The sequence below is a fragment of the Podarcis melisellensis genome, assembly GCF_964234715.1.
Source record: "Podarcis melisellensis genome assembly, chromosome: 15".
Lineage (NCBI taxonomy): Eukaryota > Metazoa > Chordata > Lepidosauria > Squamata > Lacertidae > Podarcis > Podarcis melisellensis.
The window spans coordinates 28766726-28788346 of NC_138532.1; the positions used below are offsets into that span (position 1 = coordinate 28766726).

The 21621-nt window shown below is 53.2% G+C and overlaps 2 protein-coding genes across 4 annotated transcripts; one reads left to right on the top strand and one right to left on the bottom strand.

Annotated features, from left to right (window-relative positions):
* Positions 1 to 232: 232 nt before the first annotated feature.
* TEKT1 (tektin 1) lies at positions 233 to 8557 on the top strand (the record flags this gene model as incomplete). The annotated part of the gene is made up of 7 exons (XM_081890091.1): positions 233 to 422; positions 1223 to 1388; positions 1625 to 1753; positions 2069 to 2212; positions 4258 to 4480; positions 6384 to 6580; positions 8261 to 8557. 7 exons carry the CDS (start codon positions 233 to 235, stop codon positions 8418 to 8420), a joined length of 1209 nt encoding a protein of 402 aa, XP_081746217.1. The 3' UTR covers positions 8421 to 8557.
* Positions 8558 to 9040: 483 nt separating this feature from the next.
* Positions 9041 to 19956, bottom strand: XAF1 (XIAP associated factor 1). Of its 3 annotated transcripts, none has more exons than XM_081889999.1 (9): positions 19716 to 19956; positions 18123 to 18201; positions 17188 to 17323; positions 15959 to 16015; positions 14893 to 15088; positions 12431 to 12498; positions 11252 to 11608; positions 10637 to 10703; positions 9041 to 9187 (listed from the first exon to the last, which is right to left on the bottom strand). In XM_081889999.1, the coding sequence occupies exons 2-9, from the start codon at positions 18188 to 18190 to the stop codon at positions 9174 to 9176; spliced, it is 963 nt and encodes a 320-aa protein (XP_081746125.1). In that variant the 5' UTR covers positions 18191 to 18201; positions 19716 to 19956; the 3' UTR covers positions 9041 to 9173. The 3 variants fall into 3 exon arrangements, with proteins under 3 accessions (XP_081746125.1, XP_081746124.1, XP_081746126.1); XM_081889998.1 differs by having other exon boundaries at positions 18123 to 18206; XM_081890000.1 differs by lacking the exons at positions 18123 to 18201; positions 19716 to 19956 and adding an exon at positions 17761 to 18079.
* Positions 19957 to 21621: the final 1665 nt, after the last annotated feature.

Consider the following 21621-nt stretch of genomic DNA (forward strand, 5'->3'; position numbering starts at 1 on the left):
CAGTAGACCTGTATCAGCCTGTGTAACCTATATTCTGGTGTTCTCCGCTTTGGGAGGGGGGGTTCCCCAGCTGTTGCTGTTGTTCTGACCAAGTAAAGCTGTCTTAAACACCACAAATGGTGTAGTTAATTGAAGAAAATCCAGTTCACCTCCTCCTCTTCCTCCGTCTGAATCTCCTTCTCCAGGTGCTGAACTGCCCTCTCTCCCTGGAGGACCTTCCTGAGACGGGAGCATGGCCAAGCTCCTGCAAGCGCCCCCCAAGTTCCTGCCCCCCGAGTGGCACATCGCCAATAAGGCCCAGTACAGCAGCGCGGAGGCTGAGAGATGCCGCTCTGAGCGCTTGTTGGACGAGAGCCAGCGCCTGGTGGATGAAATCGAGAGGACCACACAGAAGACCCAAAGCGATGTCAATAAGAGGATAGGTAGGTTGGGGGGGGTCGTCTGCTGGAGGAGGCTTGGTTTCTGCTGGGGAGAAGGGTCAGTTCACTGGCCTCCCTTGGGCCTCCCTACAAAAGGTGGAATCTTCTTGGGGGTCCCTATCTCCACCCCCATTGTTCTGCCCGGACACCGAGATCCAGCGCCGAGGGCCTTCTGGCGGTTCCCTCATTGCAAGAAGTGAGGTTACAGGGAACCAGACAGAGGGCCTTCTCGGTAGTGGCGCCTGCCCTGTGGAACACCCTCCCATCAGATGTGAAGGAAATAAGCAGCTATCTTATCTTTAAAAGACATCTGAAGGCAGCCCTGTTTAGGGAAGTTTTTAATATTTAATGCTGTATTGTTTTTAACATTCGCTTGGAAGCTGCCCATAGTGGCTGGGGAAACTCAGCCAGATGGGTGGGGTATAAATAATAAATTATTATTATTATTATTATTATTATTATTATTATTATTATTACTCACCCTGAACTGACTGCTGAGTCAGGCAAAAGGCCCATAATTCCTAGCATTCTGTCTTCAGCAGTGGACAGCTGCTCATTCCACCCATTCGCAGCCCAGGAGTATTGAATCACTGGCCTGTAGACCCAGAGGGTGATCCAGTCCAATCTGATTCCACACCTTCGCCTGTAGCCATGAGGTTTAGCTGCTTATGTGTGTGTTTTTAAGAAGCAATCACAAAGCACGGGTTTTCTCTAACTTGAGCCCAGAGGCCCCGCCACCGCCAGAGGCCTTGGTGCTGGGGGCTTCTCCCTTGGGCGTCACCTGGCTCCCTCTCTTCCCGCAGAGCAGAGGCTCGAAGAGATCAAGTTCTGGAAGCAGCAACTGGATGACAAACTCGACCAGCTTGTGAAGGAGACGGAGGTGCTGCTGTCGTTCAAGACGCGGCTGGAAAAGGCACTGGAAAATTTCAAGCAGCCGCTTTGCATCTCTCAGCAGTGTCTCCTGAACCGGTGAGGACGTGGGAATATATCGGGGGCATTATTCTGGCCTCTCCCAAGCGGAATCATAGAGTTGGAAGGGAGTCAATGGGTCATCTAGTCCAACCCTCTGCACTGCAGGCCACTGGGATATCTGGGTGGGGGGCACTGTGAGAATGGGATGCTGGACTAGATGGGCCATTGGCCTGATCCAGCAGGACTCTTCTGATGCTGCTATTGCTCTCCTTTCCTCTTTTTTTCTGCTCCAGGGAGAGGCGTGTTGGGATTGACCTGGTCCATGATGAGGTGGAACAGGAGCTGATCAAGGAAGTCGAGGTCCTTCAGGGAGTCGTCGCTCTGCTAGAGAGGACGCTGGAGCAAGCCATTGAGCAAGTCAGGTATGGGGGAGGACACATTGGGGGGGGGGCAGGCAGAGGGTGGGGATTCTGGAGAGTGTGTGGGCAGGGCTGGAAAAGTGTGTGTGTGTGTGTGTGTGTACAGCTATTCCCAGGATGTGTGGATGGGTTGCAGGTGAAACAATCTCCTTCAGTGTTGTATACTCTGCAGGTGAAAGACGGATAATAAATTTAATAACAGCAAGTAGTGATGATACTTCCATGCCGCACCTGATTGCCGCTGCAGCCTGGCATGGGCTTCCGCCCCCTTTCTGCCCCATTCTCTTCCCCACCCAATGGTTGATTTTCCTCTTCCAGGCTCAACCGCTCCGCCAAGTACAACCTGGAGCAGGACCTGAAGGACAAATACACCGCCTTTAACATCGACAACTATTGCTCCAACCTCAACAACAACACGCCAGACATCAGATGCGCCCAGAATGTCCTGAAGGTCGAGGAGAAGTGAGTCTCACAGTGGGTTGAGGAGGAGGGTGGCAGGTGCACAACGGGGGCAGCTGACCTCTTGTGGAGCTCTCTTCACTTCAACGAGGTGTGGGGCAGCGAAAGAATTGCTGCTTGTGGGAACAGATGGGGTCGGCAGTTCTTTGGGGCAGCAATGGAGTTGGCTTCCCAAAAAAGGTTCTGCTGCTTTCTGCCCCGTTGCCCAGGTGGTATTGACCGGGTGACATAACCTCAGGCTCTTTCTACCCGCCATCCAATTGTTGTTGCTGGCATCCGTCTGTCTAGAGAGACAATGGAGTGTGCCTCTGGGGGTGAAGTCAAACTGCTGTATTAGCAGCAGCAAAGTGACCTTTCAGGGGTGCAAGGCTGGGCAGTGTGTATGGAGCTCCTGGGCTGCCCAGACAACAAGACCCCCTCTTGACCTTGCTGATGTGGTTCAAAGCAGAGCAATGTTTGGTACCAGCTTGGCTGCAGGAGTTGCTGGACAGAAGCATACAAGGCACATCTTAAGGACTCCAGATTTGTGTAGGGTTTTCTCCTTAGCCTTTCCTTCTCCCCAAGATTTCCCACAATCTGGTGGAATTATAATGTAGCTGCAGCCTCTTTGCCCACTGCTGCCCTAGGGCTAGAAAGGTGTGTACACCCTGACCAGCTGCGGGAATGTGTGTGTCTCCCTCCAGGAGGAAATACCTGAAATTGCAGCTCCCAAATTGCAAGGTCAGGCCCCTGCAAAATAAGCAAAGTGTCTGTTGATTGCTGAGTAGATTAACACCAGGCACCATCAGATTAATTCTTTTGATAAGGACAAACTGGTATGGTACCCACGAACACAGGAAACTGCCTTATGTTGCATCAGAACAGTTAGTCCATTCAGTTAGTGTTGTCTACCCTGACTGGCAGCAGTGCTGGCTTTCCAGGGTTTCAGACTGAGGGCATTCTAAGCCCTATGTGGAGATGCTGCCAATGGGGATTGTCCCTTGAACCTTCCATTGCAAGGCGGATGCTGTTCCATACTTCTTCCCCAAGGACAGAGGCTGACGTGGGCACCCCACACATGAAATGCACACATGCACATACACACACACACACACACACAATCTCTCTTTGCCTGTTTTGAAGGAGGCACCAACTTTTATGCTTTGGAAAACCCTGAGCAGAAGACAGCTGGACGATATTCCATCTTCAGAGGCAGAGCCACGTCAGAGTTCCACATGGATTCATTGCCCCAATTCCTTAGAGAGAAAATCTTGTCGACATTTCAGAAACAATACTGTTTATTTAGTCTTGTAAGAAAAAAAACCTGCTCCTTTTCCCTTATGGGATACCCAAGAGTCCGTATAGAGTCCTTATGTAGGTTTTCTATTGGTAGGAGAAAAATAACAGAGGCCAACCAGAGAATATTGAGAAGCAAAGCAGCTAGTAAGCCTGATCTTTATTAAACTGTTGCAACAGGGTGCTCAGCCACCCCACGAAGGCGGGAGGAGGAACCCAGAACTTTGGTGCGCAAGCTCTTATATAGAAATTGCCTCCCCTGTAGCTCAGTACCACCCCCCCTAAAACATCATATATACATCTACAGCAGAAAACCTGTCTGCCAGGATACCTAATAATGGTCACTGATTGCTTTTACCTGGGCATCCTGGTCATTCTTTTGTGATGGTTAATACTTAGTTCCTGAATTCAGGTCACAGGCTCACCCTATTCATACACAAATGTGCCCTTAAGGCAGGATTTGTGAGCACAGAGACAATGGGGAGGCTTTTCCCATTTCCTTCCTCCTTGCAGAGAAACATTTGAGGTCAATTTGGGAGAGTCAAAATGGTTTCAGGACTGTTTTTCTGTACTGTTTCAGACATGTGGTTTATATATTTATGTATGTGGTACATTTATGAACATTAACTTTCTTAGACCTTATAATTCTCATAATCTTTAGCATCACCGGGACCCCCCCCCCAGAATCTCTCCCCCCTTCCTGAAGATTTAGGGCAGGCCAGCTAGGAGTGACCCTCCCCACTTCCCTCCCCCCCTCTCATTCCCCCCGGCAGTTCGGTGAGCCCCGAAGAATGGGAGGATTTCTCGAACATGAATGTGGAAAAGGCCGACCAACAGCGCAACAACTCCCTGGCACTGAGGGCCCTGATTGACAGCATCCTCTCCCAGGCGGCCAGCGACTTGCGCAAGCAGATCAACACCGTCAACGTCGCCTTCCGGAACCGGCTGAAGGAGACCAAGAGCGCCAAGGCCAAACTGGAAGACCACCTGGACAAGGTAAGCACTGGGCCGGCAGCAGCCAAAGCTCCATCTGGTCACCACTTAGCCTGGTGGTTCCCTAAGTGAGTGGTAGCACCCCCCGGGGGGGGGCAGTGGAATTCCTTAGGGGGGCAATGGAGGTGTCCGTGAGTATCAGACCCTGAAAAGATGGCATCACATTACTGGACCGAGTGCATCTGTTTTCATTAAATGATATCATTTTAATATGTGCAGTTGCTACAGTTTTTCTTCTTTTACTGTGTTATTGTCTTCCATTGTGGGTTGTGTAAACCACTGTTCTGAATACAGTGGTAACTCTGGTTGCGAATGGGATACGTTCCAGAGGCCTGTTCACAATATGAAATGAGTGCAACCCGCAGCTGCGTGTCTATGCACACATGGGCTGCAATTTGCCGCTTCTGGCATGCGTGTGACATCATTTTGCGCTTCTGCGCATGCGCGAGCAGTGAAACCCGGAAGTAACCCTTTCCGGTACTTCCGGGTCACTGCAGGACGTAACCTGAAAGAACATAGCATGAGGTATGACTGTAATGCTTTTCATAGGGTAGGGAGGAGTTGATGGAATGAAGGGGGCAAATCGACGGTTTCTCTTTTCCACCCCATCACCATGTTTAGGGGTTTTGTGTGGCACTGGGGTTAGTGTCACACTAGGGGAGATTCCCCGCTCAGCCATGAAGCTCACTGGGTGACCCTGGGCCACTCACTGCCTCTCAGCCATACCTGCCCTGCAGGGGTGTTGTGGGCATTTAAGGAGGAGGTGGAGAACAATGTATACCACCCTTGGAGAAAAGGGTAGTGTGCAACTGCAACAAATGAATAAAATTACATAAACTACCTCTGTCAATCCTGGGGAAAGCAGCATGTCTGATGCCTATCAGGGCTCTGAGCTCTCCCAAGCCAGCTTTCCACTCTTTTAAACTGCAATGCTCAGGTTTTAGCAATGGGCTTGGTTGAGAGGCACCGGACCTCCTTTCAAAGATCAATCCACAAAGATAATCCCCATGTAGAGATTGCAAAGGGACCCAGGTGGCGCTGTGGGTTAAACCACAGAGCCTAGGACTTGCCAATCAGAAGGCTGGCGGTTCGATGGGGTGAGCTCCTGTTTCTTGGTCCCTGCTCCTGCCAACCTAGCTGTTTGAAAGCATGTCAAAGTGCAAGTAGATAAATAGGGACCGTGCGCTGCTCTGGTTCGCCCGAAGTGGCTTAGTCATGCTGGCCACATGACCCAAAAGCTGTACGCTGGCTCCCTCAGCCAATAAAGCGAGCTGAGTGCCACAACCCCAGAGTCGGCCACGACTGGACCTAATGGTCCCTTTACCTTTACCTTTTAGGGATGGCAAAGAATTCCTGTAGCACCTCTGAGGCTGGCTGCAGTGTGGACCAGTGTTGAGAGTTTCAGGTCCAGAGACCATAGATTTGCTCTCCAGACACATCACCCCAGTTGCTTCCTAATGGGCTGCCTTTTGTGTGAATGGGGGGGGGGAGGGAGAAGAGGAGAGGAGACTGAGATGCGGTACAGTAGCCACCTTCAAATATATGAAGAATCATCACATAGAGAGCATGGAGCAAGTTTGCTTTCTTCTGCTCCAGGGGGGAGGACTCAGGCCAATGGAGTCACAATACAAGGAAGGAGGCGACGACTAAACATTGGGAAGAAGTTTCCAACATTAAGAGATGGTGGAGCATCTTGGAAGGTGGTGGGCTCTCCTTCCTTGGAGGTTTTCCAATAGAGGTTGAATGGCTGTCTGTCAGGAATCAGGACTAGATATCCCTTGAGGAACCCTTCCAACTCTACAGTTCTAGGATTCTAGAACTGGGGCAGACAGAGAGGGGAAGTGGCGAGTTGGTCCTCCGAGATCTTCCTGCCCTGCTGCTGACTCCGCCCTGCTTCTGCTTGAAGGTGATGGAGCAGGTCAGTGCTCAGGAGAAGAACATTGACTCCCTGAAGAAAGCCATCTTGGACAAGGAGGGGCCGGCCAAGGTGGCCCAGACCCGCCTGGAGACGAGGACCCACCGGCCCAACGTGGAGCTCTGCCGGGACAAGGCGCAATACCGGCTGATGAGGGAGGTGCACGAGATCAACCACAACATCCAGAGGCAAGTAAAACAGCCGCAGGGCCAGGCCCACCCCTGAGCTCTCCCTGGCGGGTAGCAGCACCCTCCTTTCTCCACAGCAGCAGCCAGAAGTGGGTGGGTGGGTGCTGCCTTGCAAAGGATGCACTTTGTGGTTCCTCAGCAGGGGGCCTTGAAGTACCAGGCTTGTACATTTGACTGATGCTTTAATGTATTTTTAATCTCCTGTTGGAAGCTGCCCAGAGTGGCAGAGTGGTTGGCTGCAGTGGAGTTTGTCTGCATTTGTGAAGAGGTGGAGGGCTTGGCCAGATTGATTCGTATGCTGTCATTGGATTATTGTTGCATCCAAGTCCAGTTTTAAGTCCTTATCATGATATTGCTTTCATAATTTTTGACCTGGCCATAGATTGCAAATCATGATGTGTGTGTGTGCGCGCTATGCAAAAATCACAATGTGGGAAAACCCATGAAGCCAGCCAATACATAGTTCCATCCTTATTTCAGACATTGATATATCAGTATACAGTGATGTTTAGCTCATGATAAATCATTAAGTTGGAAACCAGATACTGCCCAGAAGTTCTCTTCAGCAGAACTTGGGGGGTTGCCGGCTGCAAGGGGAGCTGGATGGGGCAATCGTGGCTGTTTTGTGGACCACCTTGTGAAGCCACAAAACCCCCTTGCTTGTTTTATGGGGCACAAACAGGAGGCCTGGCAGGGTCAGTCTCTTGGCACCTACCTGCCCATTCAGTGCGTCCTGGGAATGAACCGACCTGCCTTTCTCTCCTGAAGTGGAAAGGAGGGTTGGATATTCCTGGGGAATGTTTCAGGGAATCCCAGGAACTCAAAGGGACTGAGCAGGGCCTGATTCTAGTGGGGCGAGAGGGAGGTAGGGGCCAGGTAGCAGTGCACCACCCCCTTACCTGCCTTCCTGGCAAACGGAGTAAGTTATGCAAAGCAACCAAATTCATATGCATGTTCTCGTGGACTTCCAGTTGGAAGATCCAGCACGGATAAAAGAAAGGACCTTCTCACACAGCTCATAGTTGAAACTATGGAACTCCCTTCCAGAGTGATGGCCACCAGCCAAGATAGCTTTAAAAGAGGATTGGACAAATTAGCAGAGGGACGAGGGGGCTACTGATGGCTATTAGCCACGATGGCTGTGCTCTGCCTGCAGAGTCACAGGTAACAATGCTTCTGGGTACCAGTTGCTGGAAGCCACAGGAGGGGAGAGAGGTCTCTTGCGTTCAGGTCCTGCAATGTGGGCTTCCCTTTATGGCATCTGGTTGACCAAGTGAGAATGGGATGCTGGACGAGACATCTGATCCAGCAGGTCGTTAATTTTTTTATGGGACCTCCAGGTGTAGTGGCAGTCTATCTCGATTCCTAGTCTGTTACGAGATATTTAGCCACTGTGAGAACAGGATGCTGGGCTGGACAGGCCTTTGGCCAGAACCAGCAGGTGGTTCTCATGTGAATTTGGTTGTTTCCCATAATTCTCAAGTGGAATTTTGGGCGTTAGGCTCCCATCAGCCTGTGGGCAAATGTACTCAACCACAGGTGTCAAGATGGATAGATAGATAATTTATTACGGTCAAAGACCAGCTCAGATGGAGAGTTCTGGTGGGGCCAGGAGCAAGGAGGGTCTGCTTGCCCCCTCAGAGGCTCGTGACCCTCTTCCCCTCTGCTCATCCCTTACAGGCTAAAGGAGACCCTGGCCCAGGCCGACGCCGAGCTGAAAGGCCTGAACCGCCGCCAGCTGTCTCTGGAGGAGGAGATCCAAGTCAAAGCAAACACCATCTACATCGACGAGGTCCTCTGCATGCAGATGAGGGAGTCCATCGCCATCAACAACTTCTGACCTCGAAGCAGCGCTGGTGCAGTCTCTGCGCTCCACAGACTCCACTCCTCTACACAACCCCGAATGGACACAAAGGGGCTCAAATCGCTTTAAACTTTATACGGGACAATAAAGTAGAAGCCAAGGGTTCCTTGTAAGCCACCTCTCCCCACTGTAACACACAGAAACAGACCCTTTTTCTGGGGCAGGGTATGGTCAGTAGGACTGGCCGATATTTGGTTTTCAAAATCGTGATGTATAAGCAGCTAAATATTGGGATATGCTAAAATATCATCATGCCCAAAATGTATCTCGGCTGCTTCTTCCTCCCCATCTTAGTGGCGGAGAGGCATCGCCTAGCCCTACAGACTGATCCCACAAACAAGACCGGTATAGGGGCTTGATCAGCTGAGGGGTGGCGCATTCCTTGCTTTTGGGCTGGCTACGGATGCCGCAGGACACGGGTCCCATTCCCTGTGGGGGCTTCAAGCTGGCTCACCTCAACAACACCCTTGTCTGCCCCCCACCCCTGCGAGTCTCTGTGATTCCTTTTCCGCCAGAGTCAATCCCAAAGTGGCTCTTTGCACTCAGTCACGGGTGCGAATCGTAGCTCTTTTATTCTCAATAAGGCATAGCGGGGCTTGTGCGTTGCAAAGCGCTTTACTTTGAACCTGATCCTGCAGGGAGGCAAAAAAATCTGGGCTGGCCCAACGCTCAGTGGTGGGAGATGTGATTGCCGCTGCCCAGGGATCTTCCTGCAAGAGGGATGTCTCTCTACTTCGACTCCTCTGCAAGACAAGATGAGCAAAGGAGGCTCAGTTCCATGGCAGGATTTGTTTTTTCAGGGGAGTCTGGGGGCCTTCAGCAATGGCTGTGGGGCAGTGTGTGTGTGTGTGTGTATGTCCTATGCCATACATAGCCAGGCTAGAAGGCAAAGTAGGACACACAGGGTTGTACAACACCCCAAAAGTGTGTTGGCTGATTCCTGTCTGCCGCAGCAGCGAAGGGCATTTGCTGAGGTTGCCTCTTCCCAAGGTGGCTCCCTAGATTGGACCACCCCTTGTTCCTGGAAGCTGCCTTGTGGGCCCACTGGGTGGGGAGGGGGGTTTAAAAGGGCAGCAGATACACAAAATGGGGTCTGCAATCCTCTGTGGTCCCTGGGAGGGCATCCTGAGGGTGGGGGTGGGCATAGCATGCACAGGATCTCCCACTTGGAGGGAGAAATGGATCAATCACTTGCCCTCCAAAAGACACTGCAAGCTTTCAAATAGCTGTAGGGGGAGGTCCACCAACAGGGATTGGAGATGACACTCTAGGTGTAATAAACCCCAAACCCAGCAAAGGACAGAGGAGCTTTCTGAGGGTAAAGGCCGCTCAGCGGTGGAAGGTGGTGGACATTGGAGGTTTCTCAACAGAGGTCGGATGGTTGGGCTAGATCAGGGGTCAGCAAACTTTTTCAGCAGGGGGCGGTCCACTGTCCCTCAGACCTTGTGGGGGGCCGGACTATATTTTTTTGGGGGGGGGAGAGAATGAATTCCTATGCCCCACTAATAACCCAGAGATGCATTTTAAATAAAAGCACACATTCTGCTCATGTAAAAACACCAGGCAGGCCCCACAAATAACCCAGAGATGCATTTTAAATAAAAGCACACATTCTGCTCATGTAAAAACACCAGGCAGGCCCCACAAATAACCCAGAGATGCATTTTAAATAAAAGGGCACATTCTACTCATGTAAAAGCAAGCTGATTCCTGGACTGTCCATGGGCTGGATTTAGAAGGCGGTTGGGCCAGATCTGTCCCCCCAGCCTTAGTTTGCCTACTCATGGGCTAGATGACCCTTGGCCGTCTCTTCTGTGATTCTATTCCTATTCTATCCTTTCAGTCCCCTCCTTGCCTCAGGGTTGCAGCGGCAGCAGGAGGAGACCAGAGGCTCTGCCCCTGCTCATGCACCCCCCCCTGGACCAGGAGAGAGGGGTCAGGGTGGATTCTGCCTCAAATAAGGCATGGCAGAGTAGCAAGAGCATCAGGCTGGGACTAGAAGAGAACAGCATTCAAATCCTCACCCCACTTGACCATGAAGCTCACTAGTAGACCTTGGGCCAGTCCCTGCTTCTCAGCCTAGCCTACCTCACAGGGCTGTTGTGGGCATTAAATGAGGGGGAGAGCCACATACGCCACCTTGAGTGGCACATATCAACAGAATGCGATCGGTGAATAAAATAAACACATACCTCCTTTCCCCAGGATCCGGGGGCTCCGTCGCAGGGCCTGCAAAGAAGCTCCCCGTCGACACTTTTTCTGGAAGGAGGAGAGGAGGCGGTGGTGAGGGTCTCTTCCCCTGCAGCCTTAGACCCCCTGTTCCCCTGAACAGGAGGTTTATACAGGCAGATACATGACCCAGACTGGCCAAACTTCTGTAGGAAATCTCCCCCCCCTGCTGTCAAGGAAGAGCCCCTGGGGGCAAGGAAGCACAGCCCCTCCCCACAAATGTCAAAAATTTCAGGCCAGGGGTGGCGAGCCTCTGCGGCCCCCCTCTACACACTGCTGGACTCCAACTCCCATTCAGGGTCGAGAGTTCGAGCTCCACATTGGGTACTGCAGAGGGTTGGACTAGATGACCCTGCAGGTCCCTTCCAATGATTTTATCAGGTGGGGAGGGCTGGTGGCCTCTGGCAAGCCTGAGAAGGAGCAACAAAAGGGGAGACCTCCTGGAGGAAGGTCTCTTTCTCTGGGGGTGCCCCTCTTGGGAACCTGGGGGTGGGATTCAGGTGGAGAGCTACCCCATTTCCACCCAGCCCCCCATTTCCACCCAGCCAAAGCCTTCCTCTTCCCCGCCCGCTCCTCACCTCGTGCTTCTGCAGGGTGGGCCTGGGCAGGAGAATGTTGCACTGGGAGCAGGTGGCCAGTTGGTCATAGGCTGTGGCGGCCTCTTCCTCGTCCCCCAGGGCCTGGGGCAGGGTGGAGGTGAAGGCCGGCCGGCTGGAGGACTTCTTGGGCCGAGAGGGCTTCATCGAGGGTCTCCCCAGGGAAGACAGCTCCTTCTCCTTTATCTTGGGCCGGACGTCCTTCTCGGCCGCAGGGCTCGGGGTGGGGGGCGGAGTGGATGGGGTCAGGGGGCTCGAGGCGGACGGAGGGGAGGTGGGCTCTGTGGATGATCGGGTGCTGAGGGCCCCCAGGAGCTGAGAGAGGGGGCTGCACTCGTTCTGCGGAGGAGAAACAGGGAGGCTGGAGCTGGGCAGTGTCAGGGCCAGGGAGCCGCACAACCCCCCCTCCCCAAATGAAGAAGCTGGCTGGAGTCCCACACATGGGGGCAAAAGGCTTGGGGTGGGTCGGGGTGCCCTCTTTGCTGTGCAGACAGCCTCCCCATACCCCAAGCTGAGTGACTTTCAGGTGGGAAGGAGCCAAGTCACCCCCCCCAACTTTACCCTAGCAGGGAGGGTGATCTTTAGTCATGGGGAGGAGCCACAAGCCAGTAGGCAAAATGGGCTGAGGAATATCAGGCTGAATGTGGCCCTCCTGAGCCCTTTAACCGGCCCCTGGGGGTCTCTGCAGAGCACAGCCCTCTTCTGTGCCCTCAAAGCCTTGGGGTGGCTGGAATGGGCCCTTGCACTGTGTTGTTGGTGCGTGTGTTGTGGTTGTGGCTCATTTGTGTGGCGTACAAGCCACTGACTCCCCCCCTCCCCTGGATTACATACTACTAGACAAAGCTCCCTATCCATTGCTCCACCCACTTTTGCCTCTGGCCCCACCCACCACTGGCACACAGCCCCCCTGGGAAAGCTGCCCGAGAGGGAATGTGTCCCATTGATCTCCCCATCCCTGGGCTCCAGGGTTTGGCTGGTAAGATTCCAGTGACTTGACAGGTGTCACAAATTGCCACCTTGCTGCAGTCCCTTCACTCGGCCACCTGTCCTGGAGAGCCGGCTGGCAACTGCCATTTGCTGGTGGGAGGGTAGAATCTCTGCCTCCTCTCATGGGCCCCAGTCAAAGCCCCCATGGTGGTGAGATGGAGCCAGGAAGCTTACCAGGTGCTGGAGGTACTTCTCGTCGGGGAACCAGGTGTTGCATTGCTGGCACAGATTGGCCTTGGGCCCTGTAGCAGGGAGAGAAAGGGTTACTTGCGGCAGGCGGACCAAGTCAGTGTCCCAGATTGGTTGGGCGTAGAGGAATGGTGGGAAGTGTGATGGCCTGGGACTCGACTCGGAACCAGAGGAGACTCAGTCTGCACTGGATCCTTTGCCTCAGGCATCATCTGAACCAAGTCTGGGGCCTGATCCTGAAGAGTCCCAGTCTGCACAGGTTCCCCTGCAACAAACACCAGCTGGGCCAAGTCAGGGGCCTGAGCCTGCCCTGGCTCCAGATGTGGGGATGATCTCGTTGCCTCCAGCTGGGCCATCACTTACAGCTGCTCCACTACCGGTTGGGTCAGGGGAGACTGAGGCGGCCCCTGGGTCTAGTAACCCACCGAAGTCTCCCGAGCTGCAGAGACTAAGGTCTGAGAGAAGGAGAGACCTGAGTACTCGCAGGAGGAGTGCCAGCCTTCAGGAGAAACAGGGAGATGAGTTGCCGGGGGATCAGGACCAGCCGTTCCCCGACAAAGATAAAAGGCTCTTGCGTGTCAAAACCCCTCCCACCAGAAAGAAAGACACAGGACACGATGTTTAAGTTTAATGGGCATGAAATGGCCACAACTTTATTGATTAGAGAATTGAAGGTATTGGCCCTAGGCATTGGCTCCTATCCACTACCCGGCATGATGTCCGGGAAGGGTTAACACAAACCGTGGGAGGCCCCTGTTGAAGTACGCCAACTAGGATCCCACGGGTGTCACCGCTTGGGGCGTGCCGGGGGCCCTTACCTAGCTAGGTTTCGGACAAGACAACGCCCCTCGGAGTCCTGTACCGGACTACCCAATTTCCTGGGGGAAGATGATGGCGTTCCTTCCCCCCCATCCATTTGCATAACAATAGAACCCCAGCCAATGCCTAACCGCCAATACAGGGAAAGTTGTGACGTTTGCTATGAGGTAGGCGAAAAAACCAACTGGCCGAAGATCGCCAACTTAGAAAAATTCCTACCAGGCCCCTTGCGGCGACCAACCGAAGTCCATAGCAAGGTCATGACGACCTACGGCTGCCTAAGCGTCTAAGGGTGGGTGGGATGGGAAAACCTCTCAGCTTTTCGGGAGTGAAGAGGGCGGACCCTGGGCGTGCCCGGCTTAAAATACCTTAAGCCACGCCTCCCCCTGGCCCGCCGATAGGCGGCCAGGGTTGCGAGCACGCCCAGGGATTCCCCCCAACTCTCGCGGGGGCTAAGGTCAGCCCCCGCGCTTGGGGGGGGAGGGGCTAGACCGCAACCCCCTCTCCTCCCCATAGTCGGAAATGGCTTTCTCGCATCCTTATCTGGAGGGCAGTGTGTTGGCCTTCCCTAGGGGTTAATGTGGGGCATGTTCAGAGCCTCCAGAATGGGAGATGGCTTAGGAGACATCGACACCATGCAAGATTGGAGGGGTCATGGAAAAGTACAGGCAGGGCAAGAGCCTGCCATAGACACCAAAGAAGTGTTGGTGTATGTATTGCAATTGTGCATTTTACAAAGAATAAACCAGATTACAGTGAATGCAATTAAGGTCCAGCTCCCGAGCCGCTGCCTTGTGTCTTGTGACTCTCATTAACCGCCTCCGTAAAAAGGGAAACACGCTTGCATGACTACAGAGGTGTAGAGTCGGGTCTGAGAGGAGAAAGTGAAGTGTGTGGGAGGCAGAGCAGATAAGTGTGAACTGAAGCCTTTTCTCAAGGACAGGTAGCAGGAGGATTAACTGCTGGGGGAGCCAGCTGGGGGAATGGAAGAGGCTGGAGAAGTTTCTGCCAGGAGACATCCAGGAGAATAAAAGGACAGGCAAGCAACTTTGGACTCCAGTAACAACCAAACCGTTTTTCTTGCATTTAAAGGACTGCACCCTCTTGTGAGGGACTTTGTATTGAGGCCTTGTATTAGACAGCTTGCCTGTTTGCTCATCTAAACGCTACCTTTGAAGTAAAAACTCATTGCCCTCTGTCTCTGTGAGATGGGGTCACTTCAACATTGGGGTCCGTGGGGGGAAACCACTGTGCTGCAGAGGAGCCCTGCAGTATCAGGCCCGTGGCCCACCGAGAGCAGCATCCTGTTCTCTCACTGGCCAACCATTGCCCATTATGGGAAACTGAGCTCAACAGCGACCCTCTGCCCTTCTGTGGATTCCAGCGACTGGTATCCATTGCTGCCTCCAACTGTGGAAGCAGAGTGTTGCCCTTGTGGCTAGTAAGCCCTCGAAAGCCCTCTGAGAACTTGTCTAGTCCTCTTTTAAAGCCACCCATATTAGTGGCCATCACTGCCTCCTGAGGCAGGGAGTTCCACAGCTGAATGACACACTGCTTTCTTTTCTCTGTACCGAGTCCACAGAGTTTCACCGCTCACCACATTAAAAAAAGGACTTGGGCAAACTCACCAGGGCCAGTGAGCACCTTGTTTTCCCGGCAGGTGCGGCTGTGGTCTTCCAGGGCTTTGTACATGATGTACTTGCCGCAATCCCAGCACGGGGTGGTCCGGCTGCCGCAGGCCTTGAGGTGGCTCTGCAGCTGGCGGAAGGGCACCTCCAGCTCGCAGAAGTGGCACTGGGCCAGGCGCTCGGGGCAGTCTTCAGCCTGCAGGGGGAGGAGAGACAGAGGTTCGTCTTGGAGAAAGGGGGCAATGCTCTAGGTGGTCACATGGTTCCCCCCCCCGCTCATTTAATCCCCACAACCACCCTGTGAGGTAGGCTAGGCTGAGAGGGAGCTTCACATGGCGGAGTGGCGATTGGTACCCTCTAAGGTGCTAGTCATCATTTAATCCCCACAGCGACCCTGTGAGGGAGTGACTGGCTCCCCAAGGCCACACACCCAGTGAGCCTTCATGGCCAAGTTGGGGTGGGAGGTTTCGAACCCTGGTGTCTCCCAGATGCTAGCCCGACACTCTAACCACTACGCCACACTGTCTGAATGAGGAGACACAATCTTGGGAGCACATCTTCCACCACATCAGCTCTTCAGGGAGCCAGTGTTGGTTGCTCCCTGTCAGGCACCCCCAGAGACCACCCCAGCCCCAAACTCTTTGTCTCTGTCAGGGTGAAAAGCAGCCACGTCCAGGGATCTGGGGTGGGCGAGGAGGGGAGGGCGTGTTGCTGTTCAGGCCCCTCTAACCAAACTGAGCCCGAGGGCTGCTGTTATCCCAGAGTCAGGATGGAAGCAGGCTCCTGACTCAACCTAAGTCCCAGGGGCTGGATCCGGCCCATTCGCCTTCTTAATCTGGCGTGGACAGTCCGGGAATCAGCGTGTTTTTACATAAGTAGAATGTGTGCTTTTATTTAAAATGCATCTCAGGGTTATTTGTGGGGCATAGGAATTCGTTCATTTCCCCCCTCCAAAATATAGTCCGGCCCCCCACAAGGTCTGAGGGATGGTGGACCGGCCCAGGGCTGAAAAAGGTTGCTGACCCCTGCTTTCAGCAAACGCCCCCGCATCCGCCCCCCCCCTTACCTCATGGTGCTCCAGTAAGAATTGCTGCATTGCCTGGTGGCAGCGCTTGCATCTGACCTGGAAGTGGGAAGAGGAGGAGGAGGAGATGAGGAAGGGCATTGGCAGTGCCACAAGAAGACCCCAAGGCAGCAGGAGGGAAACCACCCCCCAATCCACCCCAAGGAACAGAGGAAGGTGCCTGATCAGCCCCTCTTCTGGGGCACTGATTATCCCACGTGGTGATGATACAGCAGCAGCGGAGGGACTTTCTGCTTGCAGAAAGATGCTCTACCACAGACCCACAAGGGACTCCCCCACCCCACCCCCAGAGACCGGCTTTGAGAGCCCCTTGTTCTAACCCAAGGCTGGATGGGCTGCTCTGATGGGCATCTACAAGGCTCCATAGATGTCACCGCGGTGAGGGCAAGAGGACGATGGCAGAGAAAGGCAAATATGGAAGCAGAATGTTTGGGTCCAGATTCTGCAAGGACTTCGGCCTGAGCCTGTCTTAAGGCCATATCTCCCTCACAGTGGGAAAAGGAGAGAGGATAGGGTTGCCATATTTCATAAGGTAATTTTAAGCTTTTTGAGCTGTTTCCACTGCCTTTTCCATCGCGTTGCCATACATCCAGGTTTTCCCTGACAAAATTCCCCCCCCCCCCGACACCATTTTTACACTCAAAACCCCAGGACATGTCAGGTGGGTTGGTTTTGACCAGAAATGCTGTTTTTCTTGCTATGTCTCCTTAACCAGGTTGTGACAACTTTGCGAATCCCGTATCGTAGACAGAACACCCCATATCGGATCAGATCAGAATTAGTTCTGGCTGGTGGGGACGCAATTGCTTGTCCTTAATAAACAGTCTTGAGCAGACTTCTACCCTAACCACAATGCAAAGGCTTGATTTTTCTTCCCCATAAGTCAGCTCCCTTCCAGGTACTGAGGCAAAAGGCTGGGGGGCAGAATCTGGCCAGGCCCCCTGGCTTTCACTCTCTGTCTTTGCCAGCTCCTAGGGCCTTACAAAAGCACCCAGGGCTGGGGAAGGTAGTGTTTGTCCACCATGATTCCTCTGATGTGAACCCTGATCCCCAGCCCACCTCGCAGGCTCCTCTGCCCTGCAACTTGAGCACCCGCTGCCTGGGCAGTTGTGATTCCTGCATCGCAGGCGGTTTGACTAGATAAACCCCTGGGGATCCCTTCCAACTCTTCAGTTCTATTATTCTATGGGCCTTCATCCCCCATGCCCTACCTGTTCGTGGGCTGTAGCGAGGTGTTCCGCCATGTCCTTCAGCACCACCGGCTCCTCACACTTGGGGCAGATGGTCAGGAAGCGCAAGCAGTGGGCCTCATGGAGGGAGAAGTTGGCAGCCACCACGTCCCGCTTGCTGGGCGAGAGAAGAGGAGCCCACGGGCCACAAGGGGCAAGTCAGCACTGCTGGAAGCCCAGCTCCCACCACCCTTGAACTGTGCCACCTGGTCTTCATAAGAACAACCATATAAGAATTGGTGCCTGAGTTGGGTTTTGTTTTCCCTCCTCCCTCCTTGTCCCTTTTTCCTTGTGTACTATGTCTTCTTAGACTGCAAGCCTACAGGGGCAGGGACTGTTTTGTATGTAAGCCACTCTGCTGCAAATGCTCTGTTAAAACCAGGAACGGATGTGTGTGTGTTTTTCCTTAATAGCTCTAAGCAAATAAATAAGCTTGGTCCTAAACGTTGCATCTGGCTGTTGCTGTAATTCTATACAAATTAATATCCATATATTTGTAGCAGAACTAAGGATAGAAACAGATGCCAAATAAAACAAGCAGAAAGGGATACCTACTGTAGAAGTAAACAGACGAGAACAAGTTTCCGTACCAAAACCAAACGTCATGAATTAATATTGGAAGGTTCCAAGCAACACAACTGGAGTTCACCCAACAATTATATTGATCCAATTCCTTTTATGTAAAACGGCAGATATTATTTTCTCCATGAGCCACAAAATCCGAGAGGCTCCCTTCATGCAAAACAACCGGGCCCTCTACGTTTCTTCTTAACGCGGGGCGGAGACCCTCCTGGATTGCGCCCCAGTCCCATTTATGGAGAGGGGGGTTCCCACTGTAGCCCAGCCAGCCTGTTTGCAGGGAGGGAGATTCGACAGACAGACAGATATTGAATGATAGACAGGGCTGCATCCCCTACCAGTTCTCGCAGACGCGTGTCTCCACCTCCATCTCCCGTCTCTGCCCAGCGCCCTCTTTCACTTTCATTTCTGCAAAATCTGTCCTGGGTGGAAACGAAAGTTAGTCGCTGGGTGCAACGTCAACAGCCGGGCCATAGAGAAAGCCGACCGGCCAGCCAGCTGACCAGCCAGCAGCAGCACCCCTGGGTGGTGCTCCTTAGGGCATCCATCTCTCCTGCCCCACGCCGGCGGGGCTCCCCCTTTTCACCGAGAGCGGAGCCCCGACGGCGCTTCTCGGAGCAGGGCGCGATCCAGGAGAGGCCGGACCGGTGTACCCGAGGCGGCCACCAGAGGGCAGCAGAAGAGCACGTGAAGCTTCTACCCTATACAGCGTGAGACCAGTGAGTCAATCTACGTCGGTATTGCCTACACTGACCGGCAGCGGCTCTCCAAGGTTATAGCCACGGTTCTCTCCCAGCTCTACTTGCAGGTGCCGCTGGAAGGGATTGAACCTGCATGCAAAGCGGCTATTCTGCCACTGAGCTATGACCCTTCCTATAGCTCCTTTTGCCTAACTCATCATGGTCCATGAAAACCTGTCGGTGGTGTGTGGGTCTGAGGCTCACACTCAGAGCCGCCGAGAAGCACCTGGTCTGGGATTGCAGGTCTTCGAAGAAGGGAGCTTCCCCACACCCCATACCTGCTACCTGAGCTGCTTTTAACTAGAGATGCCATTGGGAATTCAGCCAGGGGTTTTCTGCCTGCCAAGCCATCAGGCTCCATTGTGCCACAAAATTTGCAGTTTTAGATTGTAAGCTCTTTGCGGGCAGAGGACCTGTCCAGTGCTGAACTGGAAAGTACGATTCTCACGAAGGGCATCCTCCTTCTCCTCCTCATCACCACCACCACAATGGAACCATAGAATTGTAGAATCAGAAGGGACCCCAAGGGTCATCTAGGGACGTTTAGGGAAGTTTTTAAGGTTTGATGCTTTGTGGGTTAAACCACAGAGCCTAGGACTTGCCGATCAGAAGGTTGGCGGTTCGAATCCCCGCAAGAGGGTGAGCTCCCGTGGCTCGGTCCCTGCTCCTGCCAACCTAGCAGTTTGAAAGCACGTCAAGTGCAAGTAGATAAATAGGTACCACTCTGGCGGGAAGGTAAATGGCGTTTCCATGCGCTGCTCTGGTTTGCCAGAAGCGGCTTAGTCATGCTGGCCACATGACCCGGTAGCTGTATGCCGGCTCCCTCGGCCAGTAAAGCAAGATGAGCGCTGCAACCCCAGAGTCGGCCACGACTGGACCTAATGTTCAGGGGTCCCTTTACTTTTTACTAATGTTCTGTTGGGAGCCTCCCAGAGTGAATGGGGAAACCCAGCCAGATGGATGGGGTTTAAATAAATTATTATTATTATTATTATTATTATTATTATTATTATTATTATTATTTAGCCCAACCCCTGCAACACAGGATGAAGGACACGGTTTTCTGCGGACGAGCAATTCATACATATTATGGTAGGGAAGGAGATTACTGTGGGCTTGTGCAGGGGCAGGGGGAGCAAAGGTGAAAGGTGGAAAGATGTCAGGTTGAAACCCCTGTGGGGGATACTGTACCTTTAAGAGCAGTATAGAAACAGGGAGGGCTCTGCCTAGGGACCCTGCCCCTGCCCCCCACAGCTCTGGGGGCTTGGTGGGGCCAAGGGGATTGCCTTCACCACGTCCTGATCTGGAGGGGCTTGTCAGCTCTGGTGCTGCTGTGGTTGCCGTGGGCGTCTGTCTCTGGAGGCCGAGAGAAAAACATTGGCTCTGGCCAGTTGGGGTGCCTGGACCATCCCCAGGGGAGCAGAGGGAGCTGTGCAACCCCATCACCCCACCCTCTCTGGGCATGTAACAATGGCTCTTGTTCAGCCAGCCAATTGTGGCGAGGGCTGACCACGCTCCCTGCATCCCCTGGGGCAGCATCCCCAAGTGGGGCTTCCTAGTGAGCCTCAGTTCCCAAAAGGGGGCTCAAGTCAGCTTTGGGGTTGGGGAAACTCCACAGCCGCTAATCTCCATCAGGTGGGGACTAAGAACCCAATAGGAGCCTGCTGGATCAGGCATGTAGAACCCATCTGGTCCAGCATCCTGGTCACACAGTAGCCAACCAGATGGTTCAGTGGGAAGCCAGCAAGCAGCCCTCTCCCCTCCTGTGGCTTCCACAGCAACTGGTATTCAGAAGCCTTGCTGCCCCGACTGAGGAGGCAGAGCACAGTCCCAGTGGCTAGTAGCCATCAATAGCCCTCTCCTCGAATTTTCCTAATCCTCTCTTTTTTAAGGCATCCAAATTGGTGGCCATCGCTGCCTCCTGTGGCAGGGAGTTCCGCAGTTTAACTGAGACCCTCAAGGCCCTTTCTAAACAGTTACACAAAAGGCCCCCTTCCCTCCCTGACATCTTGTGTGATTAAAAACGCCCTGGGGAGACATCCTGTTCGAGTGCGGGACCAATTCTACAGAATCGTACGGGTGGGAAGAGAGTAGAGCCTTTGGCTGAATCGCTGCCGTCACCTAGGCTCTCTCCCACTCATGCACAGGGGGATGAGTGGGGGACTTCCAGCTGATTCGGAGGGGGGCATAGCCAGGTCTGTTCCTCTCTTCCTCCCACCCCACCCACCTCCTTAGCAGCTGCTTCAGCCACAAACCAAAGATGTTTTTCAACCCACAGGTGATTTAATGATTTTTGGGGAGTTTTTTTGAGATGGGTCAGTCTGAGTCCCTTCCCAGGCAGCCCCGTTTAGGGGAGCTTTTAATGTTTAATAGATTATTGTATTTTAATATTCTGTTGGAAGCCGCCCAGAGAGTAGCTGTGGAAACCCAGACAGATGGGCAGGGTATAAATAAATTATTATTATTATTATTATTATTATTATTATTATTATTATTATTATTGGGTTCCTGCATCTGTGAGGGTTGAAGGTCTGAAAGCAAGCTTGCCCAACCAGCCCCTTTGATTAAATCCTTCCATCCTAAAGACACCAACCTCACCACTGTTCTTCCTTCCAAGGAAACCAAACCCTAGGTAAGTTCCTGGAATATCTTGCTGCTCAGAGATTATTATTTTTTTGGGGGGGGAGTAGTGAGTGGATGGGGACACACACAGAGAAAGGAGAGGCTTCCTTGGGATAGTCTTGGCTGCCGCTTCTGCATGAAAAGCCGCGGAAGGAGATCTTGAAGGAACACAGCGGCCTCACAATGCCACTCTGCCGATTCCCCCCCCCCCTGCGAGTTTCCTTGTGTGAGTTTCTTGGTACAGAACAGAACAAGACAGGCTGTGTTTGGGCATTGTGAGCCTAGGGAGGTCCAGAGAGGACCAGTGGCCTTGGGGGGTGGCTCCTGCTGGGCTGGGCTGGCAACAAGGGGCTCTGCTTACCTGCCACAGGGATGGAGCTGTTGCTGCCAGGATTGCAGATCTTCAGAACCCAGCCTTCACAGAGGGGTCCTGGGGATCTCCTTCTGGGTTCAAAGAGCCCTTTCCCTGGATGTG